This window comes from Daucus carota, chromosome 9, assembly GCF_001625215.2.
Source record: "Daucus carota subsp. sativus chromosome 9, DH1 v3.0, whole genome shotgun sequence".
Taxonomy (NCBI): Eukaryota; Viridiplantae; Streptophyta; class Magnoliopsida; order Apiales; family Apiaceae; genus Daucus; species Daucus carota.
In genome coordinates, this window is record NC_030389.2 from 37,948,853 (window position 1) to 37,973,229 (window position 24,377).

The 24,377-nt window shown below is 33.5% G+C and overlaps 3 protein-coding genes across 8 annotated transcripts; all 3 read right to left on the reverse strand.

Annotated features, from left to right (window-relative positions):
- Positions 1-295: 295 nt before the first annotated feature.
- LOC108202814 (uncharacterized) lies at positions 296-11,136 on the reverse strand. Its single transcript, XM_017371354.2, has 16 exons — positions 10,771-11,136; positions 9,063-9,257; positions 8,426-8,500; positions 8,180-8,347; positions 7,779-7,942; positions 5,440-5,658; positions 4,585-4,711; positions 3,998-4,186; positions 3,356-3,442; positions 3,043-3,197; positions 2,476-2,595; positions 1,569-1,794; positions 1,294-1,353; positions 1,046-1,219; positions 853-962; positions 296-722 (listed from the first exon to the last, which is right to left on the reverse strand). The coding sequence occupies exons 1-16, from the start codon at positions 10,957-10,959 to the stop codon at positions 557-559; spliced, it is 2,424 nt and encodes an 807-aa protein (XP_017226843.1). The 5' UTR covers positions 10,960-11,136; the 3' UTR covers positions 296-556.
- A 5,096-nt stretch (positions 11,137-16,232) lies between these two features.
- On the reverse strand, positions 16,233-19,049 carry LOC135149323 (probable enoyl-CoA hydratase 1, peroxisomal). The gene is made up of 3 exons (XM_064084805.1): positions 18,455-19,049; positions 17,101-17,383; positions 16,233-16,492 (listed from the first exon to the last, which is right to left on the reverse strand). The coding sequence occupies exons 1-3, from the start codon at positions 18,844-18,846 to the stop codon at positions 16,388-16,390; spliced, it is 780 nt and encodes a 259-aa protein (XP_063940875.1). The 5' UTR covers positions 18,847-19,049; the 3' UTR covers positions 16,233-16,387.
- A 1,532-nt stretch (positions 19,050-20,581) lies between these two features.
- On the reverse strand, positions 20,582-23,974 carry LOC135149112 (transcription initiation factor TFIID subunit 13-like). Of its 6 annotated transcripts, none has more exons than XM_064083969.1 (6): positions 23,844-23,972; positions 23,279-23,608; positions 22,969-23,098; positions 22,830-22,867; positions 21,527-21,586; positions 20,582-21,341 (listed from the first exon to the last, which is right to left on the reverse strand). In XM_064083969.1, the coding sequence occupies exons 3-6, from the start codon at positions 23,069-23,071 to the stop codon at positions 21,246-21,248; spliced, it is 297 nt and encodes a 98-aa protein (XP_063940039.1). In that variant the 5' UTR covers positions 23,072-23,098; positions 23,279-23,608; positions 23,844-23,972; the 3' UTR covers positions 20,582-21,245. The 6 variants fall into 6 exon arrangements, with proteins under 6 accessions (XP_063940039.1, XP_063940041.1, XP_063940037.1 ...); XM_064083967.1 differs by having other exon boundaries at positions 20,583-21,341; positions 23,271-23,608; XM_064083970.1 differs by having other exon boundaries at positions 20,583-21,341; positions 23,271-23,608; positions 23,858-23,942.
- Positions 23,975-24,377: the final 403 nt, after the last annotated feature.

Consider the following 24,377-nt stretch of genomic DNA (forward strand, 5'->3'; position numbering starts at 1 on the left):
ATAAAAATAAGTATCTAACATATTTAACAATAAATATGAATTTATAATAACACACGATTTTATTCATCGCGTAAAAAATTGGGATCTTATTATTTGCCGTTCCAGCTAAATATTCGTCAAATAACCGGGTTAGCCGTAGAAAACCGTCCATTAGGCCACCTCCACCTCCAGCCCAATTTAGCAAATACTCTACTATACTTCAAGACATCCCCTGATCCCCATCATTTCTACTAAAATGCAGATGCAGAAAAAGCACAATTTGAGTTCTAACAGAAAATTGACCATTCAGACCATCTTATAACAATTTGCCTCTAGATAATCAGGGAACTATCAAAATCTGTTTCAGTTTGTGTTCATTAAACACGGTTTTACATATAGCATTTGGGGACCCAAAATCCCTTTTTACAATCACTTGGTTGATATACTGGAACAGATGGCTCTAAATCTCCTCTCTCTTCTGTAACTATATGCCTTTTCAGGCTAAGCCTATAATATCCTACAGTTGCAACTTGCAACAGCAATGAAAACTAATGCATATGGTGGCTACTGTTTTACATCAACGAACAGGAGATGAAAAGAAAATAACTACAAAATACACAAAAAATCCTGCCAAAAGAATTCCTGCATAAATCAAATTTTGGGAAGATTGCACAGGCAACTTGTATTGAATACTGCAGCATCTCATTTTTTCCTTCTCGCTGATCAGAACATGGTCCACATACCTGCACATCATATATTAATCATGACCATTAAACAGAAGAACCCTCCCGATGGACACAAAAGCCATCATAATCGTGGGAAACATATAATGGTAGCTCAATTTTGTTAGTAACATAGTCCACAAAAACTTACTGCTGGGTAAAGATGGAGCTTTGAAGAATTTCAGAGCTGTTTAGGTGTGCATCTTGCAGCTTGTGATCATATAGCAGGGAAGAGAGATCTACTAGCTGTTCTTCAAGGCCCTATTTTCATTCAGGCAAAAAATCATGAGAAACACAAGTCATATATTGTCCATGCACAGAAACATTAAAATTTGAAGACTCACGTCCAAGTATTTTTCTAATCTTTCTACTAATTCATGTGGAAATGGTTCAGGCAGGTTGGTGGTTTTCTTGTAGAACTTTTCCAACCATAACTCAGTGCTTGACTTGTTCCTTTTTCCCTTCACAGGTTCACCAAGAGGGGTCTTCAAATACTCGGAAGCAAATGATTGAACAGCCTGTAGAAGAAGAAACCCAATCAATGAGCATATATCTGAGCATATAAAGGGTTAATTTTGAAAGCGCAAATTACCTCTGAGGTATCCCGAATACGATGAAGAGCAGAATCTACACGCGCATATATTGTGTTTCTCTGTTAAGAAGAGTAAAATATGAGAAGCATACTATGGAATATAGGCAGGCGGTCTTATTGATTGATAAACAATAGATGTATTCAGTCAAATTGGTTAAGAAAATAACTATAAATGCCTCGCAAGTAATTTGCTAATATAGATGCCACGTAGCATGTTACTTCTTATAAACAATTTCTAAATACATGCAAATAAAAGAGCAATAGCTCAGGCTTACCAACGCGACATCCTGAAGCATTTGACTTAATTGTGAAGTATTTGAAAATGGTCCAAATGGATGACAACCCGCTGCCAAAAGCCAATTCACTACTGGCCTTTCATGCACGTGGGAAGCCTTTTCGTATGGTGCACTTACCCCTCCCACAACAGAAGCCAGCCCAGCGATTATATGTCGCTGAGCTTGAGATGGAATAGCTTGCCTTCTCAATGTTTCCGAAACATAACTGTCCATTGTTATAGCAAAAAAATTAGAAACGATTCTTTTTATTTCGCTAAATTAGAAACACTGTTTTTACTTTCAGTATGTTGAGATTATAGTCAGATAAGCTTATCATTTATATGTATGTATTCATTCTAAAGAGGCTAGTGCTCACTGCCAAAAAATAATCTTGGATCAATTCCTAAGACTATACTTTAAGTTTGATGATTCCCCATATCCCTTTCCTCATCTCCCGGACAATTTACATATGCCTCAACAAACCAGGTATCATTAGCCCAAAAAAAAAAATCTTTATATTTCTCTTTATATATGGTTTTAATGGTAATAGCGGTAAGCGCCCTTTAATTGGCATAACCTATTTAAAAGTGTTCAACACAAGCAATAAAGCTATGCCCTGCATTCCAAAAAACTTCAAGCTTCAAAATAACTTTTACAAAAGATCTCCCAAAATCAGCCTAAAACTTAAAGGTGTAAAAATAATGTCTAATATACTAAAATAAGTAATGACATGAAAAGTACATACACCAAACATTACACAACACATCACAACAGTATAAAATTATATGTGCTGAGGCTTATTCTGGTATTAAGAGGAATGGAACTTACATTTTGAAAGGGAGTAATTTATAATATGCGCTCATGAATCAAGCTATAAAGTGGAGTGAAGTACATATTGACCATGTACCTTAAAGGTATCTTCTCATTTTGATGCTGAAGAACGATAACTACATCATTATTAGTCCATACTAGACTTTCATCTTCCATCATAAGGTGGGGATCCACATCAGCTAATGATAGAACAAAGCTGTGAAAAAGATCAATGGCAAAATAAAATCAGTATTCCTGGCCTATAAAATAAAGTATATTTACATTGACTGTAATATCCACCCAACAAAATGAAAATGATCGATAAATGTTTATTATTTGCTACAAATATTAGCAAATATAGCATTACCGTTTTAATCTTTTAGTCTTTAATATCAAGAAAGGACTAAATTGTAAATCTTCGAACACTTTTTTTTACCATTAACGAAATAGTAAAAATAATCAAGATTGATGATAAAAGAAAAATAAGAAAGGCTTTTTTTGATTTTGATACTTGGTTCCAAACAAATTATCAGATATACATGGAAGCTACAGCTGCTCATGTGTCAGCACCAAACGATATGATTTTTTTAGCAACTTAAGGGCCGAAAAAACTTATGGACTACCCTAAAGTCTGTTCTATAAAATAGGAAGACAGTGAACTTACACAGGAATCACTCTTGTTCCATAAGTCCGGTACAAATCCCCTTGTTTTTGAGTCTTTTTCTTTTTATCCTTGCCTCGTTTCGAGTTATATGTAGCCCAAAGAGGTTTATGCTTTAAAATTGAATCGCTTGAACCATCATTCTCATCTGCCCAGTGCTGGTGGAAAGACAATTACTTTTAGGCCTACTGATAAAAAGTTAAGTAGTTGACTAAACAAACACAGATGAACACATTCTCTACATAACATTTAGAAATAATTATGTCAATTGATACAGAAGAATATGATATTTGCTTTATCAAATAGTACAACCAACCTGGCGGAGAAAAAATTTACTAGAGAGGGACGGATCAGACACTTCAAGTAAACCTGCAGCTAGCACATCAGCAGATCGTTCCATTTCCTGAAATGAACATAATAAGATATAATAAAAGTTACCTGGGAAATGAACATTATGAGAAGCCAATACTAAAGGGCGATGAAAAATTTATATCTTCCCTCCCTAATTTTTGTAAAAACAATCATAGAGAAAAAGGGAGGAAGAAGAGTTTAGCCTCCAAAGAAAATTCCTTCCTGTACTTTTCAAAGGCTAATAAAAAATATTACAAATTCAAAACTGACACTACAGATTAAGATTTGAAGAAAAAAAGTCATTCCAGTATTAATTTCAGTATAATTTACAATATGCTTGACATGATATATTATTTGCAGGCATATGATTTTTAAACTGGAAAATGATCAATTTACCCTTATGACTAAATGTTCATCTATAATCTTTAACAGAAGTGCACTATGGTCATAAAGTGGTCAAACAACCTCATTCTAGGATCGTATTTAAATTCCTTGCATTATGGATGGCAAAATACTAAACCTTTAAAGCCTGCTATTTTCCAAGGGAATAAACTTACAATTTTTCCTTCTATCAATAAATTGTAAGCTAAAACTAACGTGACTGCACCTCTTTTAGAATAGCACCATCGAGATAAGTCTTGGTATGAACATGAAAACGGCCATCCTTCTTTGTTTCTTGAAGGGAATGACTTCGCATTGCTTTCGAAACAGCAATGGCCAACTTCTCATGGTGATGCAATAAATGTGAACCACCTACTATTACTACTTCTTGACCACTGTGCACCATCTTTTTAACCTGGAAAGGATCAGAGAGATCACAGATAATGCAAACAAAAGTATTATAAGAAAACATCATTCTGAATATGGTTTTGTTGATAAACATCAAATTAAAGACAAATGAAATAGGTTTAGTGATTGTTGGGTCATGATCAACTGCATGAACTTTAATCCTCAGTTGCTCCCAGCCTCCCACACATAATAACTCTACACAACCCTCAATCTTCAGTAAACTAGTACTTGACTGGTAACAGTGGAACTAAACACCACCAGTAGGCTAGTGATTTTCTGACAAGGTGGTGGCCACATAATTATACTCTTGGTTGCAACCATAAATGAATAAAAGAAAAGGAAAAGGACTGTTTCATAAGAAATTAAAAAGGAATCATTATTAATTAAACCCTACAAATAACTCACCTCGGCTTCAATAGCTTCAACGTTTATACTGTAGTTATGACCTCTCTCCATGATATTGTATCGATTGTGATTTTGGAGGACAATGATTGGTATGAGCAAACGAGTAGTTAGATCAACAGTCTCAAACCTGATTCCACACGACAAAAACAAAACCAAGCACCGTTAAAATGAAGACCTTAAGCAATTAGTTATCACACATGCAACACATTTAACAAGAAACATAAAAATACTTGGTTGGTTAACATGTCCAACTATTGTCAGCTAGAGTTGGAAAAGAATATTTATATGCAACCCTCAAGACGATAAAAATGTCTTAAAACATCCTTGTTGCGCCCCCTGTAAACTACATTGCAAAACAAATGCGTGTGTTGCTCATGCCCGTGACTTGCATCTCTTCGCATTTACCATTGTGCGTGAATTTGAAATTGCAAAGTTGACATGTACCAACACAACAAAGGAAGATTGAATATGTGAATAATGCCACTATTTTCCGAGTACATGTATATATCTCATATTTGTACCAGCTCCCATATGGAAATGAGATGAGTACAATATAAAGGCACAAGTCCATAAATACCAAACCCAATGCCATAAGACAATGTTGAGCAACCAATAATATTTGATGAGATCTGTGTATTACAGAATTTTGAGGCACCAACAGAGATCTCTGGCATTAATGTTCAACAGGGAATATTCCCCATCCCCCAACCCTTTCAAGTGATCATTTGTCAAAATAAATCTTGAAGTCCAGCCGTAGCATGAAAAAAAAAAACTTGCAGGAAATAAACTATTAATAGTTCACAACCTTTACAACGAATGATTAAAAATTAATTATCACTGAGTAACATAGCATACCTAACATCGGGAGCTATAACGTGCTCAATCGTGGTTGCAACCAGAGAAGCAACTCGTCCAAAAAACATGTCAGTGGAGTAAGGCTCACTAATTGAACCTGAACCCTTTGGATACATCACATTCCGCAAACGAGGAAGCGTTTTAGAACTGACACTGCCTTCTTCAGTTTCAATCTTTCCATAAGTGCATGGTCCTGCTGAAAGATCGATCACAACAAACCTAAAAGCATAATGAGAAAACAATTCAAAAGCTGTCCACATGGTTGACTAGTTAGAATAAGCGGACCTAGTATATTATTTCTAAGTGAGACGCACTATTAACATTATTACAAGTACATACTAACTGCATACTTTATATTTCTGTTAAACATAACAGCTCAGCTAGCACAATGCATGTCACTGCAGAGGTAAGTTATGACTTATGTTACAAAAGATTGACGGTCAAAATTCTTTTATCATTTTTCGGAACACGATAATGGTGTCTTAAAAGAGATGCAAGGTCTAAAAAAGTGTCTTTCTCCAACACCTTATGATTTTGGGAAAGTTGGTCATCAAACATAGTAGCTGAGCTCATATTGTGGCCATGAGCCGAGCCTCAGGACCTATTAACAAGAAAGAGAGCATTTTTTTAACTTCGTCCAAATAAGAGTTGTACTCTTAGTGACGTATTCTGTTTCTCAGCATCATCTCTATTCCCTTCGTCAATTTTCCTATTCTGCCTAGGTCAACAGATTTCTTTATTAATTCCATTACCTTATCCTTACCCATGAGGTTCCAATATTTATCCCTTAATTTTATTAGGAGGGGTTCTTCAGCATTCTAAAATAAGGGGCTTGTACTCCCCGACCCAAATCCATCGGAAAGAAAAAGACGGCAGGGAAATTGCGGATCTTGCTGTTCCAGCAAAAGCAAAGATCATTTGCCAAGCGAATTAAGCGGGTCAACCTTTTTTTAGCTTCGCCGAAGACATAATTAGCTATCTATTAATAAACATCTAATAAGAGAAATTATATTCGTATTCTCTTATCTAAGCTTCTTCCCTGTTCATGAGCTCCCTTGTATTGGTTCAGCAGCCCCAGACCGCACAAGCCTAGGCTGAGCCTACCTCCAACCCACACCTGTGGCACGGTGGTCAGGGGTGGCTAATCATTTACCGAAGCCTTGTTCAAAATTTAAAATGAGGCTTCTACAACAATTTAAATTACAATTAAATATATATATTTTTTACCACAAATAATAAAGTAGTAAGTTTAAAATAAAAATATGTATTTATTTTAAATATAAATATTAATAAAAATAATATTGTATACAAGTAAATTTACATTTAAGAATAAGTAATTTGAATACATGGTTGTTTATATCAATTTAAATTTTTATAAATATAAGAAATTGTAGGCTAAAAAGAAAAATCAGTTCAATAAAATGTCATTGTCAATAATAAAAAAATTTAGTTAGATATAAATAATTTTTTATTTAGTGGTGAAATGATATGAAATACATAAACATTTTTATATAAATAAATAAATATTCGATTTATTATATATACATAATAAAATATGAGGCCCTGTGCAAGCGCTCCACTACACGTCATTAGACGGCACCCACGGTGGTCAATGAATTTTTTGGGTTCAGAATTGATAAGTGATTCAAGTCGGAATCTACGACAAAACTTAGCCCCCATCAACAGATTACGACCCGGCTTCAGATTTCCCTTCCTCGCGTCCATCGCCCAATCAGAGATGGGTACTTCTTCCTCCATTCCTTAAAAATTTCATTTTGAACACTAAGGTTATGCTCATGAGTCCATGACTTTCGAAAAAAGGTGTGTGTTATAAAAAATATCAGAGCCATTTAGTCACTTTCCCCACTCCTTAAGGTTTTGGGATAGTTGACCATCTAATACATCTTGCTGCTCTACTGTATTTAGCTTAAAAAAACATTTATTTGCAATACCAGCCAATTCTAAGGAAATTTTGAAGTAAGCACCTCCAAAGATTTATATAGCACTTGGTTCCTTAATTTATCTTCTTGGTCATATCAAGGTCAAGCTCATTATGGAAACTTGAGATAAAATAAGCAAAGATGCCAGGTAAGGAAACACAAAAAATTCAACTCCAACCCATTATAACAGCGAAATCTATGTTCAAGTAAGTTAAATAATATTTCAAACCAGACACCGAGTAATAGAATGCTTCATCAATATAAATCTCGAGAGAACTGATAACTCAACACAACCTATAAATTCATAAAATGATTGAAAAAGATGAAAAAACATGAAATTGTTAATTGTTACAAAAATCAAGAATATGCTCAGATTCATTTAGCATAAAAAATTGTTACCTGCCAGAGCCTAACCAAATTTGAGATGCTCCTCCGCCATTGTAACGATACTGGTAAATGTAGTCTCCCTCTTGTTTCTTCATCTCCTCTTCAGTTAACGGGTTAATTTTTCCATACATTAAGCTGTCAAAATCAACGTCTTTGTTCCATGGATCCATCCTTACCTGTACACAGAAGAAGAAGCTATTCAATAAAATTTTATGATGCTGAAACTGCAAGGCAACTTGGAAGGCTTGACAGAAGAATGGGGTATAAAAAGTTTAGAAATTATCATCATTAAAGAGATATTAAAACATTGACAGTGATCTAATATCTAAATTAAATATTGATCTGAGATTATGATAGCGACTCCTGTACTAGGCAACTTGTAATTGTATTTATTAATATCTGCCACAGAATACCTTGTCAAAATTAACAATAAATATTGCACTGGGCATAGTTCTGTCCATCTCTTCTGTAGGATCGCCTCCACTCTCAATGTCAAATAAGTAAGAGTACAACTTACTAAATTCTGGTTCCACTGCTGTTGCGTCAACTTCAAACAAGGAGACTTCTCTACCAAAATCAATCTACATAAAAACTATAAAATTAGAATTCATCTTGAAATTAAGTAACTAGCAGAAACTACATTAAGCAGTCACTGTCACCTCTCTTGCAGTTCCAGCAGTAGTCATGGCCGATCTCAGTACTTTCTCAAGTGCTATCAATTCTGGTTGGCCAGCCTGTAGCGATTACTATGTGTAAGTACATTCTAAACTCATACGGACTATAGCAATCTAATTTCACATTTTCTTCCTTTATTGTACAAGTTCGATAAAATTGTACTCCTAGAAAAATGCAAGATGCAACCTACAATTAATTTTTGTCATACCATACCGGCTTATCTTAGGTGAAACGACCAGTAATATTACATCTTTCCAAGACCAAGGAGTTGTGAAAAGCAATACAAACAGGAGTTCAAATCATAAAATTATAAAAAATATAATAATTAAAAAAAAACTACAGATTGAAATTGTTTTAGCATCCTGTCTAAATGGGTTTCTTTCTCTGGAGTAGATATCACCCTCAGGTAACGCTATCTAATGAAGTATAAGCCAGTGCTGAACTAGAACACAACATACTAAGCTCTCCTTTTGGCATTTGCAAATCTGACCTGATAAATTTACATAAATTCAAAAGAAATTTGACATTCTTTGCATTCTGTTATATCACAAACTAAAAAATATACATCGAAGGGGATAATAAAATCTAACTATTTACAACAACAATATTGTAGAGGCTTACTGGAAATGCATTATAGACAATGTGATGCTCAATGTCAAGGAGCTCGCCTGTCTCTAGGCATGATGGTCTGTGAGTTGGGAAGCCAACTCTCAAAAACTCTTCCAACTTTTGGGAATCTATCGAGTACCTATAGCCTCCATCTCCATTAAAACCAATGAGGACAATATTTACTTCAAGTGGGACTTGGAATGGTACCTGCAAATTATTTTGCAATGATTATTTGACATTCTACAAAACCTTAAATATCACATAGAACTGTTGCAATCTATTGTATTCATCATCTAACACTCAGACAAGACTGAACATAGCATTGCTATAATAATATATCAAACATTGAAGTCATGAAAGAGTAAGAAAGAAATTAATAATTAATTTTGGTATATACACGTCATAAGATGATGGCCGTACATTAGGGGTGTATTCGATTGGGATTTTAATGAATTGTTTTTAGTCTATGGATTTTAATGGATTGTATGAGATTTTGATTTTGTGCGGATTCTTGATAAAATGTCGCAGAGTTGATAGGATTTAGGTACAATGCTTCAAAATCCCATTGATTTTAGTGGGATTTCAAAAAACTTAAAATACACTGAAGAATGCCACAAAATCCATCATTTTATGAAATGAAAAAAAATCCATCAGCATTTGAATACCATCAGATTTTAATGGATTTTAAACAATCCCAATTGAATACCATCAGATTTTAAAGCATAATTTAAAATCCCAATTGAATACCACCAGATTTTGTAGCATAATTTAAAATCCTAATTGAATACCTCAAGATTTTAATGGATTTCAAACAATCCCAATCGAATACTCTCGGATTTCATGAATGCAAAAAATGCTTTAAAATCCCAATCCAATACACCCCTCTAAATTACCCCTAAAGTGTATAACCTGTACATTTGGAAAGATAAGGGTGGACTTGGGCCAAAACTGCCTACGGCCCTAGCCATTGTAAGTAACTTACCATATCACACCAGTTATACATATAATAGAACGAAGGCAGGCACAACCAATATTTAACCTCGAGATTAAAAAGTATCCTAATAGACTCAAATGTGCAAGTAAAAATAATCGTTACAAAAATCTTAATTCCAATTACAGAATCATACTTTAAATTCCTATCAATGCACATCAAATCCATTTACGTTACAAATTTAAGGTGTTGTTAAACCAATCAAATTGCAGTTCAAATGTCTAAACTAATATTTCCATTTACTTGACATATCAAATTAAAATAATCAGGCTTTTATATGGAGTAAAACCTAGCTAAACTATTTACTTGAAAAAACGAATTTCATCTAGAGTCTAGACGTAAAAAATAAAAGCAGTCAAAATGATGATAAAATTAAATTCGACGTGACTATTAGAGTTAACATTAAGCATAAATGTACTAGAACATAATGTTCATCACGACTCAAAAACCTAAACCAGCATCTATAACAACTTAAAACATTAAGTTAAAATATTCAACAGCCAAGCAACCGCAAAAGCTAGCTTAACTATCTTCCTAATCAGTGAAAAGCGAAACGCCAAATGACAATCCGAGCTAACATCAAGCATAAGTTACTAAAACATCTACATAAGCATAAAAACTCAATCAAAATATATTCAATAAATAACAATTCAAGCTAAAATCAGCCACAAATTCACTCAAAAAGACTTTTAATCGACACGGACACACACAAACACATAGAAGAGAGACCTCAGCTCGCGAATGGAGCATACGCCGAAGGTCGGATCGGACGCTATCTTTAACATCATGAAAAGCGCCGTGATGCCATTGCGGATGACCTGGATCTCTCCGATACGCTTCCGATGCTGATTCCGATTCCAACACTGAAATTACACACACTAATACAATTACTGTTAGTAATCTCTCGATTAATCTCATCGCCACGCTTAAACAGTGTGTTTTGCAAGATGATCTCGCAATCTCGTCTGCTTTAACTCACTGCGTGTATGTATATGTGTGTGTATTGATTCATAGACAAGGGCGATTAACTGGTGATGAATTTGACTGAGGAGTCAATCCCTAGAATGTTTCACTGCTGTAGATTTTTGGTTGGGTGCTGATTTATGCACACCCTAAACTTATTTATGCACACCCTCTCTCTTTTTTGGACCAAGTTGCCCTTAATTCATTTAGAAGTGTTTTGTTTTTTTATTTACTTAATTTATCTGCTACACGAGTTCAACATAGATCTTCATGGAAGAGTACGCAAACGCATCTCACTGTACCGGAAACTTATTTTACTTATCCTATTATCTACTCGTACTTAGTAGTGAAGGGGGTTTAACCGGAAGATGTTACTAGTTTGATAATACCTAAACCTAACTCACAAGTATATATTTGTGCATGTATTAAGTGGTTGAAAGAAGGAAAACAACAAGCAGAAGGATTGCAATCCAAACACAAATGTGCCTAATACTCATGAAATTGTAGGTGTCAAGCTGAGAAATGTCTGCAGTGCCTTCTGGTCCAGGTGTGATTAACCAAATGCAAATTTGGTGAAGCATCGAAGGATGAGGACGTGAAGAAATGCTGATTGAACAAAACAGAGTCTTTTTTTACATCAGGTCAGCCACAAAGGAACCGAAGACTCAAATTTAAAATAGTAAAGAAAAGCATGGTTGCTAGAAGACCTCCTCGCAACAGTCAGATCTGGAAAAGTTTCTACCTTATTATATACTGTTTTATATTTTAATCCTTCAAGTGTCCTACAACCTCGGTTTGAATCCCCTAGAGAGGAAATCATCCCTGCAAGAAATAAAATCTAGAGTTACTAAATATATTAGTAGGAACATTAGCTGCAGAAAGATAATAAATTAAGTAAATAAAAAAACAAAACAATGCTAAAAGAATTAAGGGCAACTTCGTCCAAAAAAGATAGAGGGTGTGCATAAATAAGTTTAGGGTGTGCATAAATCAGCACCCTTTTGGTTTTGCAGGGTAGAAAGGGAAGGACGTGTTTGGCCTGAGATTCTCGGTTTATCTAATATTTGATGTTTGACGTTTATATTGAGGTGTATAAAATAATATCTTCATTTAATAAAAAAATTTTAATTTTTATATCAAATAAAAATTTAAATTATTATTTGATATAAATGTGTAAAAAAATAATTATATTTAGATATAATTTTTTTAATACCTTAGAATACGTGTCAAAAAGTCGAAAGCAATGAAAATGAGACGGAAGGAGTAATTTGGTACAGGTATCAAGGTGAAAATTCAGGGAAGTTCGCGATCGTTTCTCATGCTAAGAAAGAAGTTCTAAGCAAATACATCACGAGCTGAAGGGCTACCTCCAGATATTGTTGACTGTTGAGCCATATTCATATATTTATTTAAATGAATTGCTTAAAAGTTCTAGAAAGATATAATTTAAATATATGTTTATTCATTTATGCTAGTTCCGGACGTCTGAAACTCTTTAAGATAGATATTGTTGCCATGTCATGAGAACTTGTTTATGACGTATTTGGCATAAATTTGGTTCAGTGGAGCTTGGAAGTGTCTATCATTGAGTTAGTCTAATCTGTTCTATTCCTTATGAATGGCTTTTTGTGCAAAAATGAGGTGTGTTTCTTTTCCTGTCATACATATTATTTGTTAAGAATTACGAAAGCAAGATATCTTGATATAACATAATAACAAATGTACTTCTCTGTGATATTTAATTCAAATTCTTCATCGTGCCTGATTATGAGAAACTACCTGACATTTATGACTAAAAATAAGCTCACAGTAGTTTAACACCGCAATGTATGAGCATCAACACTGAGTCCACTGATCCTAATGCTATCTCACAATCCTTTTCACTAAGACTTCACAGCTAATAAGAAATTTCTTCTTCCAAATTGGCAAGCCACCTTTAGGCAGCACTACAAGTGGTCTTGCTGAAGGATCTTTTGCCATGAAACTCTGGTAAACTGATCATCATTGAAGTTTTACCAGATCCTGGAGCATGGGCCAAGATGCAGCCACCCGGATTATCATTTACAGGATTTCTTGCCAAAAAGTTAAAACCTGCAACTTGATGAGGTTTCATCACCTTGTTGTGCCTTGGATGAGCACAGTATTCAGTCGCAACAAGATCATGTCCAGATGACCCCATCTTACCAGGTAGAATGGCATCCACATCTTCATCTCTTATGAAGTCTTTTTCATATTTGTACGTTCTATTACTTGTATTCTGAGAGAAATAAATATGCATAAAAAATGTTAAACATGGGTGTCTATGATAAAACATATAGCGTTTGTCTAACAGCAATGTGTTAGTCATAGATGTACAAGCATCTATGTTGCTTGTATTTTAGTTTAATAATGTTTATTTATTATCTCCCTCCCCCGATTTTTGTAGACAAAAATTCCTTCGGACAATGGTGAAGAAGGGAGTTCTCCTGTTGAAGATGGCGCTTTTACGACAAACAACAGTGAAGAAAGCAAGAAGACACAAAAAGGACCAGCTCATGGACCAAACTGGCTTCTTCATAGTGTAAAATGCTCATTAAAAATCAAATAAGTGTTGCACAAAAATGTTGCATGAGAAACTATGAAATGTTGTAAAAAAACCAAATAAGTATTGAACAAAATGTTATAATAGGCTATTGTAATGCCTAAAAGTGACACTCAAAGGGCTAAAGATGCTGCAATATCAAGTTATGGCAAGACTTTATGCGACACAAGGAAAAGTATTGCATTTGATGATCTCTTGCAACGGCCGAAAATGCAAGCCCTAATTTTAGGTGAAATGTTAAAATACTCTATTGTAATACTTTAAGGGCTTTACACAATATTTTTTCGAGTTTGCAATAGGCCAAATATGGCGTAGTGATAATAATATGAATTGACATTATGTACTCGAGTTTTGTGTCAAAATATGATGAGAGGAATATGCAAAGACCAATAGTATATGTTCATTCATTAGCCAGTCCACCCTCGTCTTTCATATGTCATGTAACAAAAAAATTATAAAATTTAGTCATAAATAATTGCAATTTATATAGCATACATAATTAGTTAAGAAGTGCAATGGACAAGTTCGGTATAAGTTATTAATATATAAAAATTACCTTCTCAGTGGATACCTTTCCGTTGAGAGACAAATCTCGTGATTTGGAGCATTTTCTTCATTATTCACTACAAATGTAAATTACACATTAATGTATGTTGTGACTTGTGATACATAGTAAATATGATATGAGTATGTCAAGAAACAAAATTCTATCAAATCGGATTGATATATTTTTGTTATAATTGTGGTGTGAACTAATTCTTATGTTGAATCACAATCAACTAATACATTCATATAAATTACAAAAAAATTTAGAATGAACCAAAATCACACCAAAATCACACCAAAATCATGTGATTTGATTATTCAAAATGTGATTAACAATCAAAATGATTGAAAATCTATAATCAAATCAAAGATTGAAAACACATCTTCATTCTATAGAATCATGTTTCAGATACGACTCAATTTTTGATTCAGTTTACAAATAGACAAATACATACTAAAAGCAGAAGTAAGAATTCATGTATGTTCAATCCAATAAATATGAGAATAAATTAAATTAATGTAAATGATTATATTTACTATACAACAAAATGATATGGATGATAATTTACCCAGTTGATTTAGACGAAATAAGGATGATTATCGATTACACATTTAACAAGAAAGATCGGTAAATATTTGAAAGTTTGGAAAAAAAGTTACAAATAATATAATGATATGTTTTTAATTGTATGATTCGTTTGAGGAGCTATTGAGGTATTAATAGAAAAAAAATGGACCAGAGAATATAGATGAGAGGAGGGCGAGTGGCCGGAGGCAAAGAGGAAAATAATGAGGCAATAATAAGTGGCTAGGGAGGATGCTACTGATAATCTTACGAATGTATCGTTTATATAATAGTTGAGCGTCGGTTTCTGGAGCAAAACTGTCCACTTGAAATTACTATAATACCCTCAATTGTCGCATATGAATTATTTTATAAATATACATTTATTGATTGGTAATATTTGCTATACTATCATATTGTTCATTTAGATTTTATGCAAATGTTGAGTTGAGTTTTATGATGTACACATTTAAGTTGGAGATTTGGATTAACAATCATAAAATTTTAAGTTAATCTCAAATAATATCTTTTATTACCAAAATTTATCAATTATTTATTTTTTGCAAATACTCTTAAATATCATTATCAATTAATCAATAACATCCTTCAGTTTTTATAGTCATTAAGATTATTATTCTGTTTATTATATATTGAAGGATATAGTGTTTTTGAATTTATAAAATTAATTATTATACTTATTGATTATGTTGTTGAACATGATTTTCATAGTGTCGAATGTTTAAAAATGTTGTAGAACAAAAAAAAAAAGATAACATCATAGCCATTGAATTATAATTTATCTGAATTTGAAAAACTGGACTCAAAACTACTATTTGTGGACTTCATATAACTCTTTACTGCAAGTGTTATATATTTATCCAAATTTATAAAAATAATTAATATGAGTGAAAATCCCAAATAACATCATTCAACCTAAAACCCCACAATAATAAAAATTATATTTTTCCCGTATCAAACTCATACATTTGTCTAATTTAAAACCCCATAACAATAAAAGCTATAATTCCCCGTAACAAACTTATACATTTGTCAGTACGTTCTCGTATCGAAAGTATACTATATTTTCCTTAATCAAATTTATACATTTATACATTTGTTTATACTTTCCCGTATCAAAATTACACTATATTTTCCCTTATCAAACTTATACATTTGTCTATATTTTCCCGTATTGAAATTATACTATCATCTATATTTCTTCGTCTTGAAATTATATCCATGTCAAAATTATGTTCTTGTTTCACCGTAAATAAAAATTATTTTTTTTAAATTTTTAAAAACTAAAAATATTTTTACTTAGATCAAATATAATTTTTAATGATTTCAATTATAAACTGTATTAATTTTGTAACATATATAAATAATGGTCAAAATTTGATTAGTGCAACGAATTCAAATCAGAACAAATCAATTATTTTGAAACAGAGACATGATTTGAAACAGAGACATGAACTTGTATAACAGATAATACCACCACCTGCTAACAAAACATTTAAGCAGTAAACAAACGCAGAATATTGACGAGGCTTATTACAGCCATCAACGTTATTAGTAGATCTGAAGTGTTTACAGAGTACACAAAAAGCTATTACATCTTTATTTTTCTATCTGATCATATGATATTACAACAAACTTATTGATGTAGTAAGATGAGCAAGGAGCATGTACTTCTACATCTTGGATGGAGGCTTTTTCGAGCTTCGTCCTGCTATAAATTCCTGCATTTTCTTAAACTGCTCCTTAGTCATTCCACTATAGTAGTCATGAGCCCTCTCCTGAAAAACACAGCAGGTACAGACAATGAGTAGTTAACCAGAGTTGCATATAAAACAAAACCTAACATAAACGATGTGCTAGAAGTAAGATCCTTCACAAACTTACAGTAGTTTGACAGTTTTATTTCCAGCCTCTGATTACCTATGGCATATCTAACTTGGGAGTTCTAGGCATAATGCCTCAAAGCATAATCACCAATAATGCCATAAACATACAAAGCAAACCTCAACGTACTTGCTTCATATACAAATTAAAAGGACATTCTAGTACTAAACATATGGAAATATTCAATATTTTATTCAAACAAGTCATTTAAGAAAGCATCCTATAAATGACTGGGTTTACAGAATCCATCAATCAAATCATTCACAGCAATAAACCAGCAATAATATATTAGTATATTCATACTTTTCCACTGCAAAACCGTAAGCAATGTTTTAACTTTTAACTTTCACAATAGAAGTTTTATTCACATGGCTGTATTGTGCAGTGTAATTATTGTTGTAGTGCCAGTAAATTGTTGGTGCAAATAATATGAATAACTCTATCCTATAATATTTGCAAGGAAGAGGATGTAAACATAAGAAGCAATATGCCAAATCATTACCTTCTCTAATGCAAGTGCATGACCAAGGTCTCGCTTCAGGCCATCATTTATAACTGCCTTGTACCTTAAAACCAAGTCTTGATTGTTCTTTATTATGGCTTGAGCAACTTCTTGGGCCTTTTTCATCAGCTCATTTCCTTCTACAATGTGATTCACCAAGCCCCACCTCTCAGCTTGGTCTGCAGTTATGGGCGTGGCCGTTAGGGACACTTCACGGGCTCTGTTAGGTCCTATCACTCTGGAAAGCTTTTGAGACAGACCCCATGATGGAAATATCCCAAACCTTAAAAACGGGAATTCAATTATCAGTCTTTATAGACTTTGGAATAGGAGAACAAATTATAAATGGCAATAATCTTGACGAGAAATGATCATGACTAGTGAAAGAGTACTTCCATAATATATGTTGTCATTATAAGTATAATTATTAAGAAGGAAATGAATCTAATATCCAACCACGACTGAATGGCTGAAACGAAACTACTGTGAACTCAACAATAAGAGCAGCAGATAAAACACACAAAAAACAATGAAATATATAGCCAACTCACTTATCCTTCATCTAACTTGTAATTTCTTTCAACATTTAACCACGTTTTAAGCCATCATCACAGTGCTCTCATTTTTAAGCGAGAGAAAAATTAATTTCCAAATCTAACCAAAACTTTCTCTTCCATTGTAAGACCACCAAAATTCATGTTGTCCAGTATCTAACACAATATCTTTTTGTCACAAACAGCTCAAAACTAACACACACACACGGGCAAGAACTTTTTTCACTCTGACTTTTAAACTCACATTTACCACGCCACTAAGTTCCCCTCACAAGTAAATGAAATAACAAACAAAGTAACTCATAGCCACTTACCACATATAACAAACTCACATTTACCACACCACTTACTTCCCCTCACACGTGAATGAAATAACGAAGTAACTCATAGCCACTTACCACATATAACAAACTCACATGTACCACGCAACTCGACATTTACCATGCCACTTAACTTCAAACTCATTGTACTTTGTTTACTCTAATGGCTAAGTCTAACAAACTCACATTTACCACGCCACTTAACTTCAAACTCATTGTACTTTGTTCACTCTAATAGCTAAGTCATTTGTTTGCATTCACACACACCGCTTCCCTAATTTAATCACGCAAAAATAAACAACACTAAAACATACACTACAAAATAAAACGACACTAAAAAAACATACACTACAAAATAAAACGACACTAAAAAATACACTACGCAACATAAACATGATACATAACACAAATATTTGACAATCAATAATCTCGATAAATTAATAAAATTTCACGGTCCTGACATTATTAATTTAACTGTACCTAGCATGAGTATCCATAAACTTAGCCGTTTTCGACGCGACCAAAATATCACAAGCGAGCGCAATTTCGAAGCCAGCCGTGACGGCGAAGCCATTAATCGCCCCAATTATCACTTTCCGGCACTTCTCCATCTGATACACTAAGTCACTCTCCATGTCCTTGACGTCTCCCTTGAAAACATCCTCCGCCGCCGTCAAGTCCACGCCGGAGCAGAACGACGGACCCGACCCGGACAGGATGACGACCCGGACCGAGTCGTCGGCGTCGAAGGCCTTGAAGGCCTTGGCCATGGCGATCATCATGGGGCGGGTCAGTGAGTTGAGGGATTTGGGGCGGTTGATTGTGAGGTATGCGACGCCGTTTTGGTCGGTTCGGGTTTGGATCAGGTCCATTTTGAATCGGGTCTAGAGAGCTGAGTTGGTGTGGACTTGTGTGTGTGTTTTTTTTTTTTTTTGGCTAATTATTTGTTTGCGTCTGTTGGTTGTGTGTGCTTTTATACTGCATGGTGTCGACGTCTTGGGATGCGTGCTACGGTGGACTTTGGGGTGCGTGAAGATTACTGTATTTGGCGTCAGCGATCTGAGTTACTCCCTCTGTCCCATTTTAACTGATGTTTGACTTTTTAACACGTACATTGAGGTGTAAAAAGACAATGTCTACACTTAATAAAAAAATCAATTCTTATATCAAATAAAAGTTTAGATTCTAAACTTTTATTTGATATAAATTTTATAAAGAATAATTATATTTAGATGTGATTTTTTTAACACCTTAAAATACGTGTAAAAAAGTCAAAAGCCGTTAAAATGGGACGGAGAGAGTATATTGTAGTCTGTGATTATCCAGAAGGATGGGATTGATGAGGCGGAGCTTATATTAGTACAGATTACAAGCACACCCATTTGAAAAAAGTTCCCCTAAAATCGAATAAATTCAAAATTGAAATCGAACATTTTAAAAATTTAAGCATAAAGTTGAATCGAAATCAAAAATTCGAACTAAAAATTAATGGTAATGTGATGTAATCCGATCAATCCACGAAAATTTTCTCTCATGAGAGTCGATCATCCCATCTCCTTCTGTTTGAGTTACTGTTTTATGTGTTTGAGTTACTGTTTATGTGTTTGATTGTCATGTATTGGTCGTGTTTGAAAATGAATTTTATGATATATTGGGAGATTTGAAAATCTCGCATCAACAACACTTTCTGTTTGAGTTATTGTTCGTGTGTTTGATTGTTTCTCAGTTTCGTTTTGTGCGATATATTGGTTGTGTTGAAGAAGATTTTTACAATGTACCTGATTTGGAAATCTTGCATCAACAGTCAAGTAGATAGCTGGTGTGTTTAAAACAGTAGTCAATATCCCATGTGATCACTTCTCACAAAAAATATTTATTCATGACATACCTCTAAACTCAGTTCTTGCAACTGTTCCTGTGAACTTTGCACTATTCATGAAATTATTGTGAAGGTCAATTGCGAAACTACTATTTTCAATGGAGATGCAAGCTGGATTACTTAAAATATCTTTATCTTCATTTTTAATTTTCTGAATATTTATATTCAAGTGGTTAAGCAATCCAGGAATAAAGTGGCTAATTATATAGCTCGTTTATTTGTTTTTCTACCTAGTTGCATGATCAGTCGGGGGTTTGTCCCGACTAAGTCTCTTTGAAAGTATTGATGGAATCCGCTCTAAATTTGACAAAAAAAAAAGCCTAAAAATAAAAAAAGCCTAAAAATCGATTATTCGAACGGGATATAACTAGAACCCAATCTGGAAAAATCCGAACCGATCCGATTTTTAAAAAATTAAACCAAACTTACTTTGGAATAACATGTACTAGTACTACTAGTAATTACCGGAGAAGCCATCTAATTTTTCAAAACAAAATAAACATAATCAACTTCTACTCTATGGTTGCCAATTTCTCCTCATCCACTTCAAAAGCTTTCCTTGCTTGTTTCAGCTCCTCGTTCATGGACAAAAGTTCAGTGCACCGGTTAAACTTTGGGCATCCTGTAAAGATTAAATACAAATTAGATTTTCATTATTATGCAACAATCATAGAGATAGTAAAATAATCGACATCTATACTTCCATAGATTCATCTTTCGACTCTTAAATTGCAACTACTCATATCATCAGTGAGACAACTAGGCAAGTAAAATCGGTTCATAAAATGCGATATGACCTATCATTCTGTTCATACCATCATCCATGTAAGGCCGGTAAATTCATCACATATGATGCATCGCACACTTGAAAAACATGACCCAACAAAAGAGACTTTAGAAGCCTCAAATTATGGCATTTTTATTGTCAATCTATACAAATTTCATAAAACTGTTTTTTTATGTTTAATAGGTTATCTTGCAAGTGTTTTATATAGGTTTAGAGCATTTATAATTATAATAACTAAATTTGATTTTTGTAGGGATATTAGTTTTGGATGCTTAATTGCTTATGTACATGAGATTAATTCAGTAATTAATTATTGAAAAATACATTTGCTTAATAAGTTAAAAGTGCTAATTAAACTTCACTTTGGAAACACCTGTTTATTAAATTCTTATAAATTTTCAGTACAATATATTGTATTGTAATATTGTATTCCTCAAAGGCAAAACCAGAGAACTGAACAAATTGTTCCAGAAGGTACCAGCTAAAAAGACTGTCACTACTAGATTACGGAAATTTGCTCATATACTATATTAGCCTAACAAAGATGTAATATAGACTGGGGATTGCATAAAATTAAAGAAAATCATAAAGAAGTAATGAACAAACTACATAACAGATGAAAGTACCTTCCGTACTAAGTAAAGGAAATCCTCAGTTAAAAGCTTTCCTCTTTTAGACGCAATATCCTGAGCCTTGTGAACCTGTAAATGATCATTCAACGTGATAAATGATGCATATTCATTCTGCCAATGCCCAAAAGGAAGGAATCATATGTGTTGTTTATTTTGGGTTTTTTTTCTTCCATTCATTGGTTTGGGGGTGTCCCAGTGGGGGTAGGTGTGGAAGGGAGATTCAAAACTTGTCAAAAACTTAAATCCGAGCTTACCAAGTCTGTCACATACTCAACAACGATGTCCTCCACGAGTGCCACAGTTTCTGGAAGGGGCTGTTAATGCAGCACAAAAAACTCATGAATACAAAAGAGCACTTGCTAAGAATTGAAATCATAGCGCTGTTGGTTTCTTCCCCATTATATTCTCTTAGCAATATAGAGTACAATAAGCACTGTCTTGTTTTCCGGGTATGTTACAATGATGTCTTAAAAATAACACTAATAGTTTTTTAGATCCTAATACGCATCTGGAGGTTCCAATGATGCTGGGTATGAATCATTGGTGACAGTGATACTTCTTAAATGACTAATTTTAAACTAAAAACGTTACAGGAATATAAGGTTCAGTTTCTACAGATAGAATGGATGAAGTAGGAATAAATAAAGAATTTTTTTTGAAGAATTAGGGGTACAAAAATCAAAATTTCTTTCTGATTATGGGAAAGTAAAACAATATAAAATCAAAATTAAAAGAAATATGTGAAGGATTAGTAAGGAGGCAGGTATGAGCATTTATTTGCATATTGGTGGGCATGAAGCCTAGTTTAATTTGCAAAATTGTATAAAAAGAGTATATGATCATGTATAAATGTAGTTTATATTCCCTCCATTCTAAAATAATAGTCGCTTTGATTTTTTGCACGTATTTTGAGTTGCAAAAAAAATGTATTTCTATACATTATTTTCCATTTTTTTTCAGAATAAAAATATAGATGTTAAACTTTTATTTAGGAAAAGAAAATTTTGAAAAATAATGTGTATGTTTTCTTTACACCTCAAATTACGTGCAAAAAGTAAAAGAGACTATTATTTTGGAATGGAGGAAATATTTTATTACATCTTCATAAAAAAATATATATATGGTCCTACTCCACTAAAAACATCCTTAAAATAAAAACTAAACACAAAATTAAAAAAAATTCTAAATCACATTGAAATACAGCACATGTGGTGTAAATTGATTGTTGTGAGATGAAAAAATAATGCAGTGAAATTAGATTTCAAAAAAAGTTCACTAATTGACGGGAAAAACCAAATTAATGTGATTCCTCGACAAGTGTACACCCTATGTAGTAAGGTAGTTACTGGTTACTGCAAGATTACTACTAGGCAGGAGTCAGAAATGATTTACAAAATAGCTAGAGCATAAACTCTATAAGAAAATTCCTCTGACAACAAAGAACAAGTCAGGCCCTGATCTATGACTAATATAATAAATTTATATGCTAAGTTCCATTTTGATAATAAACTAACATTAGAATTAAAATAAATTACAAGAGGGGGTATAAACAATTACATTGGGGTCATCTCCAAAACCATACATCATATGCTGCACTGTTACATTCCACCAGAACGAGGATCAGAATCCCTGTAATTAGGAAAAATCTACAAACATGAAGTGCGAAGATGGGTGTTTTTGAACTTAAATTACTTACAGTCTTTCTGAAATACAGCTCGTTTGCGCTTAAATGTAGGCTCTGATTGCTGGGACAACCCAACTCTCGTTTTCGAAGACGATCCAGATGCAGAGTTGCTCATTGTGTCCTCGCCAACTTATTTCTTGATCTATTAAAGGCGACAGTGATTTACATTTAACATGAAATGAAATACAATCAATATATTTATTAATCATTAACCTAAGACAAGATTCCCGAGGCAGATAATCATGGATATGTGATAGAAAAAATATGTGAGCCACAAACTATAGTAAATTCAAGAAATAGCATTGCATACCTACCTACATACCATATTGTTCATAAACTACCGAAATCAACAGGTTACAAACAAGGGGGTGCTGGATGGTAAACAGGAACTAGAATTAGGAGAAACGGGCACGGAAATGATTTCAATTCTCGCGGCATGATGGGGTAACCAAGGAATTAGAAACCAACTTAACGAAATTGAGTTCCTCATCCTAACCAACAATACCACTTAACCCGACAATAACAAATGAAAATCACATTCCATTTCCCCTTAACCGAGCGCCTGAGTAAGAATACAACAATCATTCCCAAATGTATGCTCAGGTCTCATAAAATCCCCTCATTATTTCAATTCTTCTGCCGAATACCTAATCTGTGTTATCAAAATATCGTAAGATGAATTAACTTAACAATCACCAATCTAACAAATCATTACAGGCAGTAAATTCCGTAAATATCAATACAACACATATAAAACAGCCAAATCAAAGTCTATGTGAGCGAATTGAGCTATATGTATTCTACAAGGCCAACGCCAAGGAATTAAACAATCTACAGAAATTAGGTTTTCAATTAAAAAGTTTCGATTCTTTTGAAGAGGAATCTACCAGTATTTTTTTACCGAGCAAAGTAAGCCGGAGCCGGATCTCTACCAGGCAACTTGTCTGTGCTAATTGCTATCCAGCCACGGAAAGCGATTTTTATTGTGAAGGATCTATCAATATACTTGTATAAAGGAGAAGCGAGGGGCGTGTATGTGGCGCCTCTCACATCGCTCCGTTCTATTTTTCTAATTTTTTGGAATTTTTGGATGAAAAATATCAAAAATTAGAACTACCTTTCTTAGTTTTTGGTATATTAGAAGCAAGTTTCTGAATCTGATTTTGTTTCAGATTATTTATGTATTTTTCTAATTTTTTGGAATTTTTGGATGAAAAATATCAAAAATTAGAACTACCTTTCTTAGTTTTTGGTATATTAGAAGCAAGTTTCTGAATCTGATTTTGTTTCAGATTATTTATGGAATATAGTAGCTTGAAAATTTTAATCTGATTTTGTTTCAGATTATTTAATTATGGGAAAGAGTAGCACACAAGTCTCTTTATACCTATAAATACCCTATAGATTGTAGGGTTTTAGAT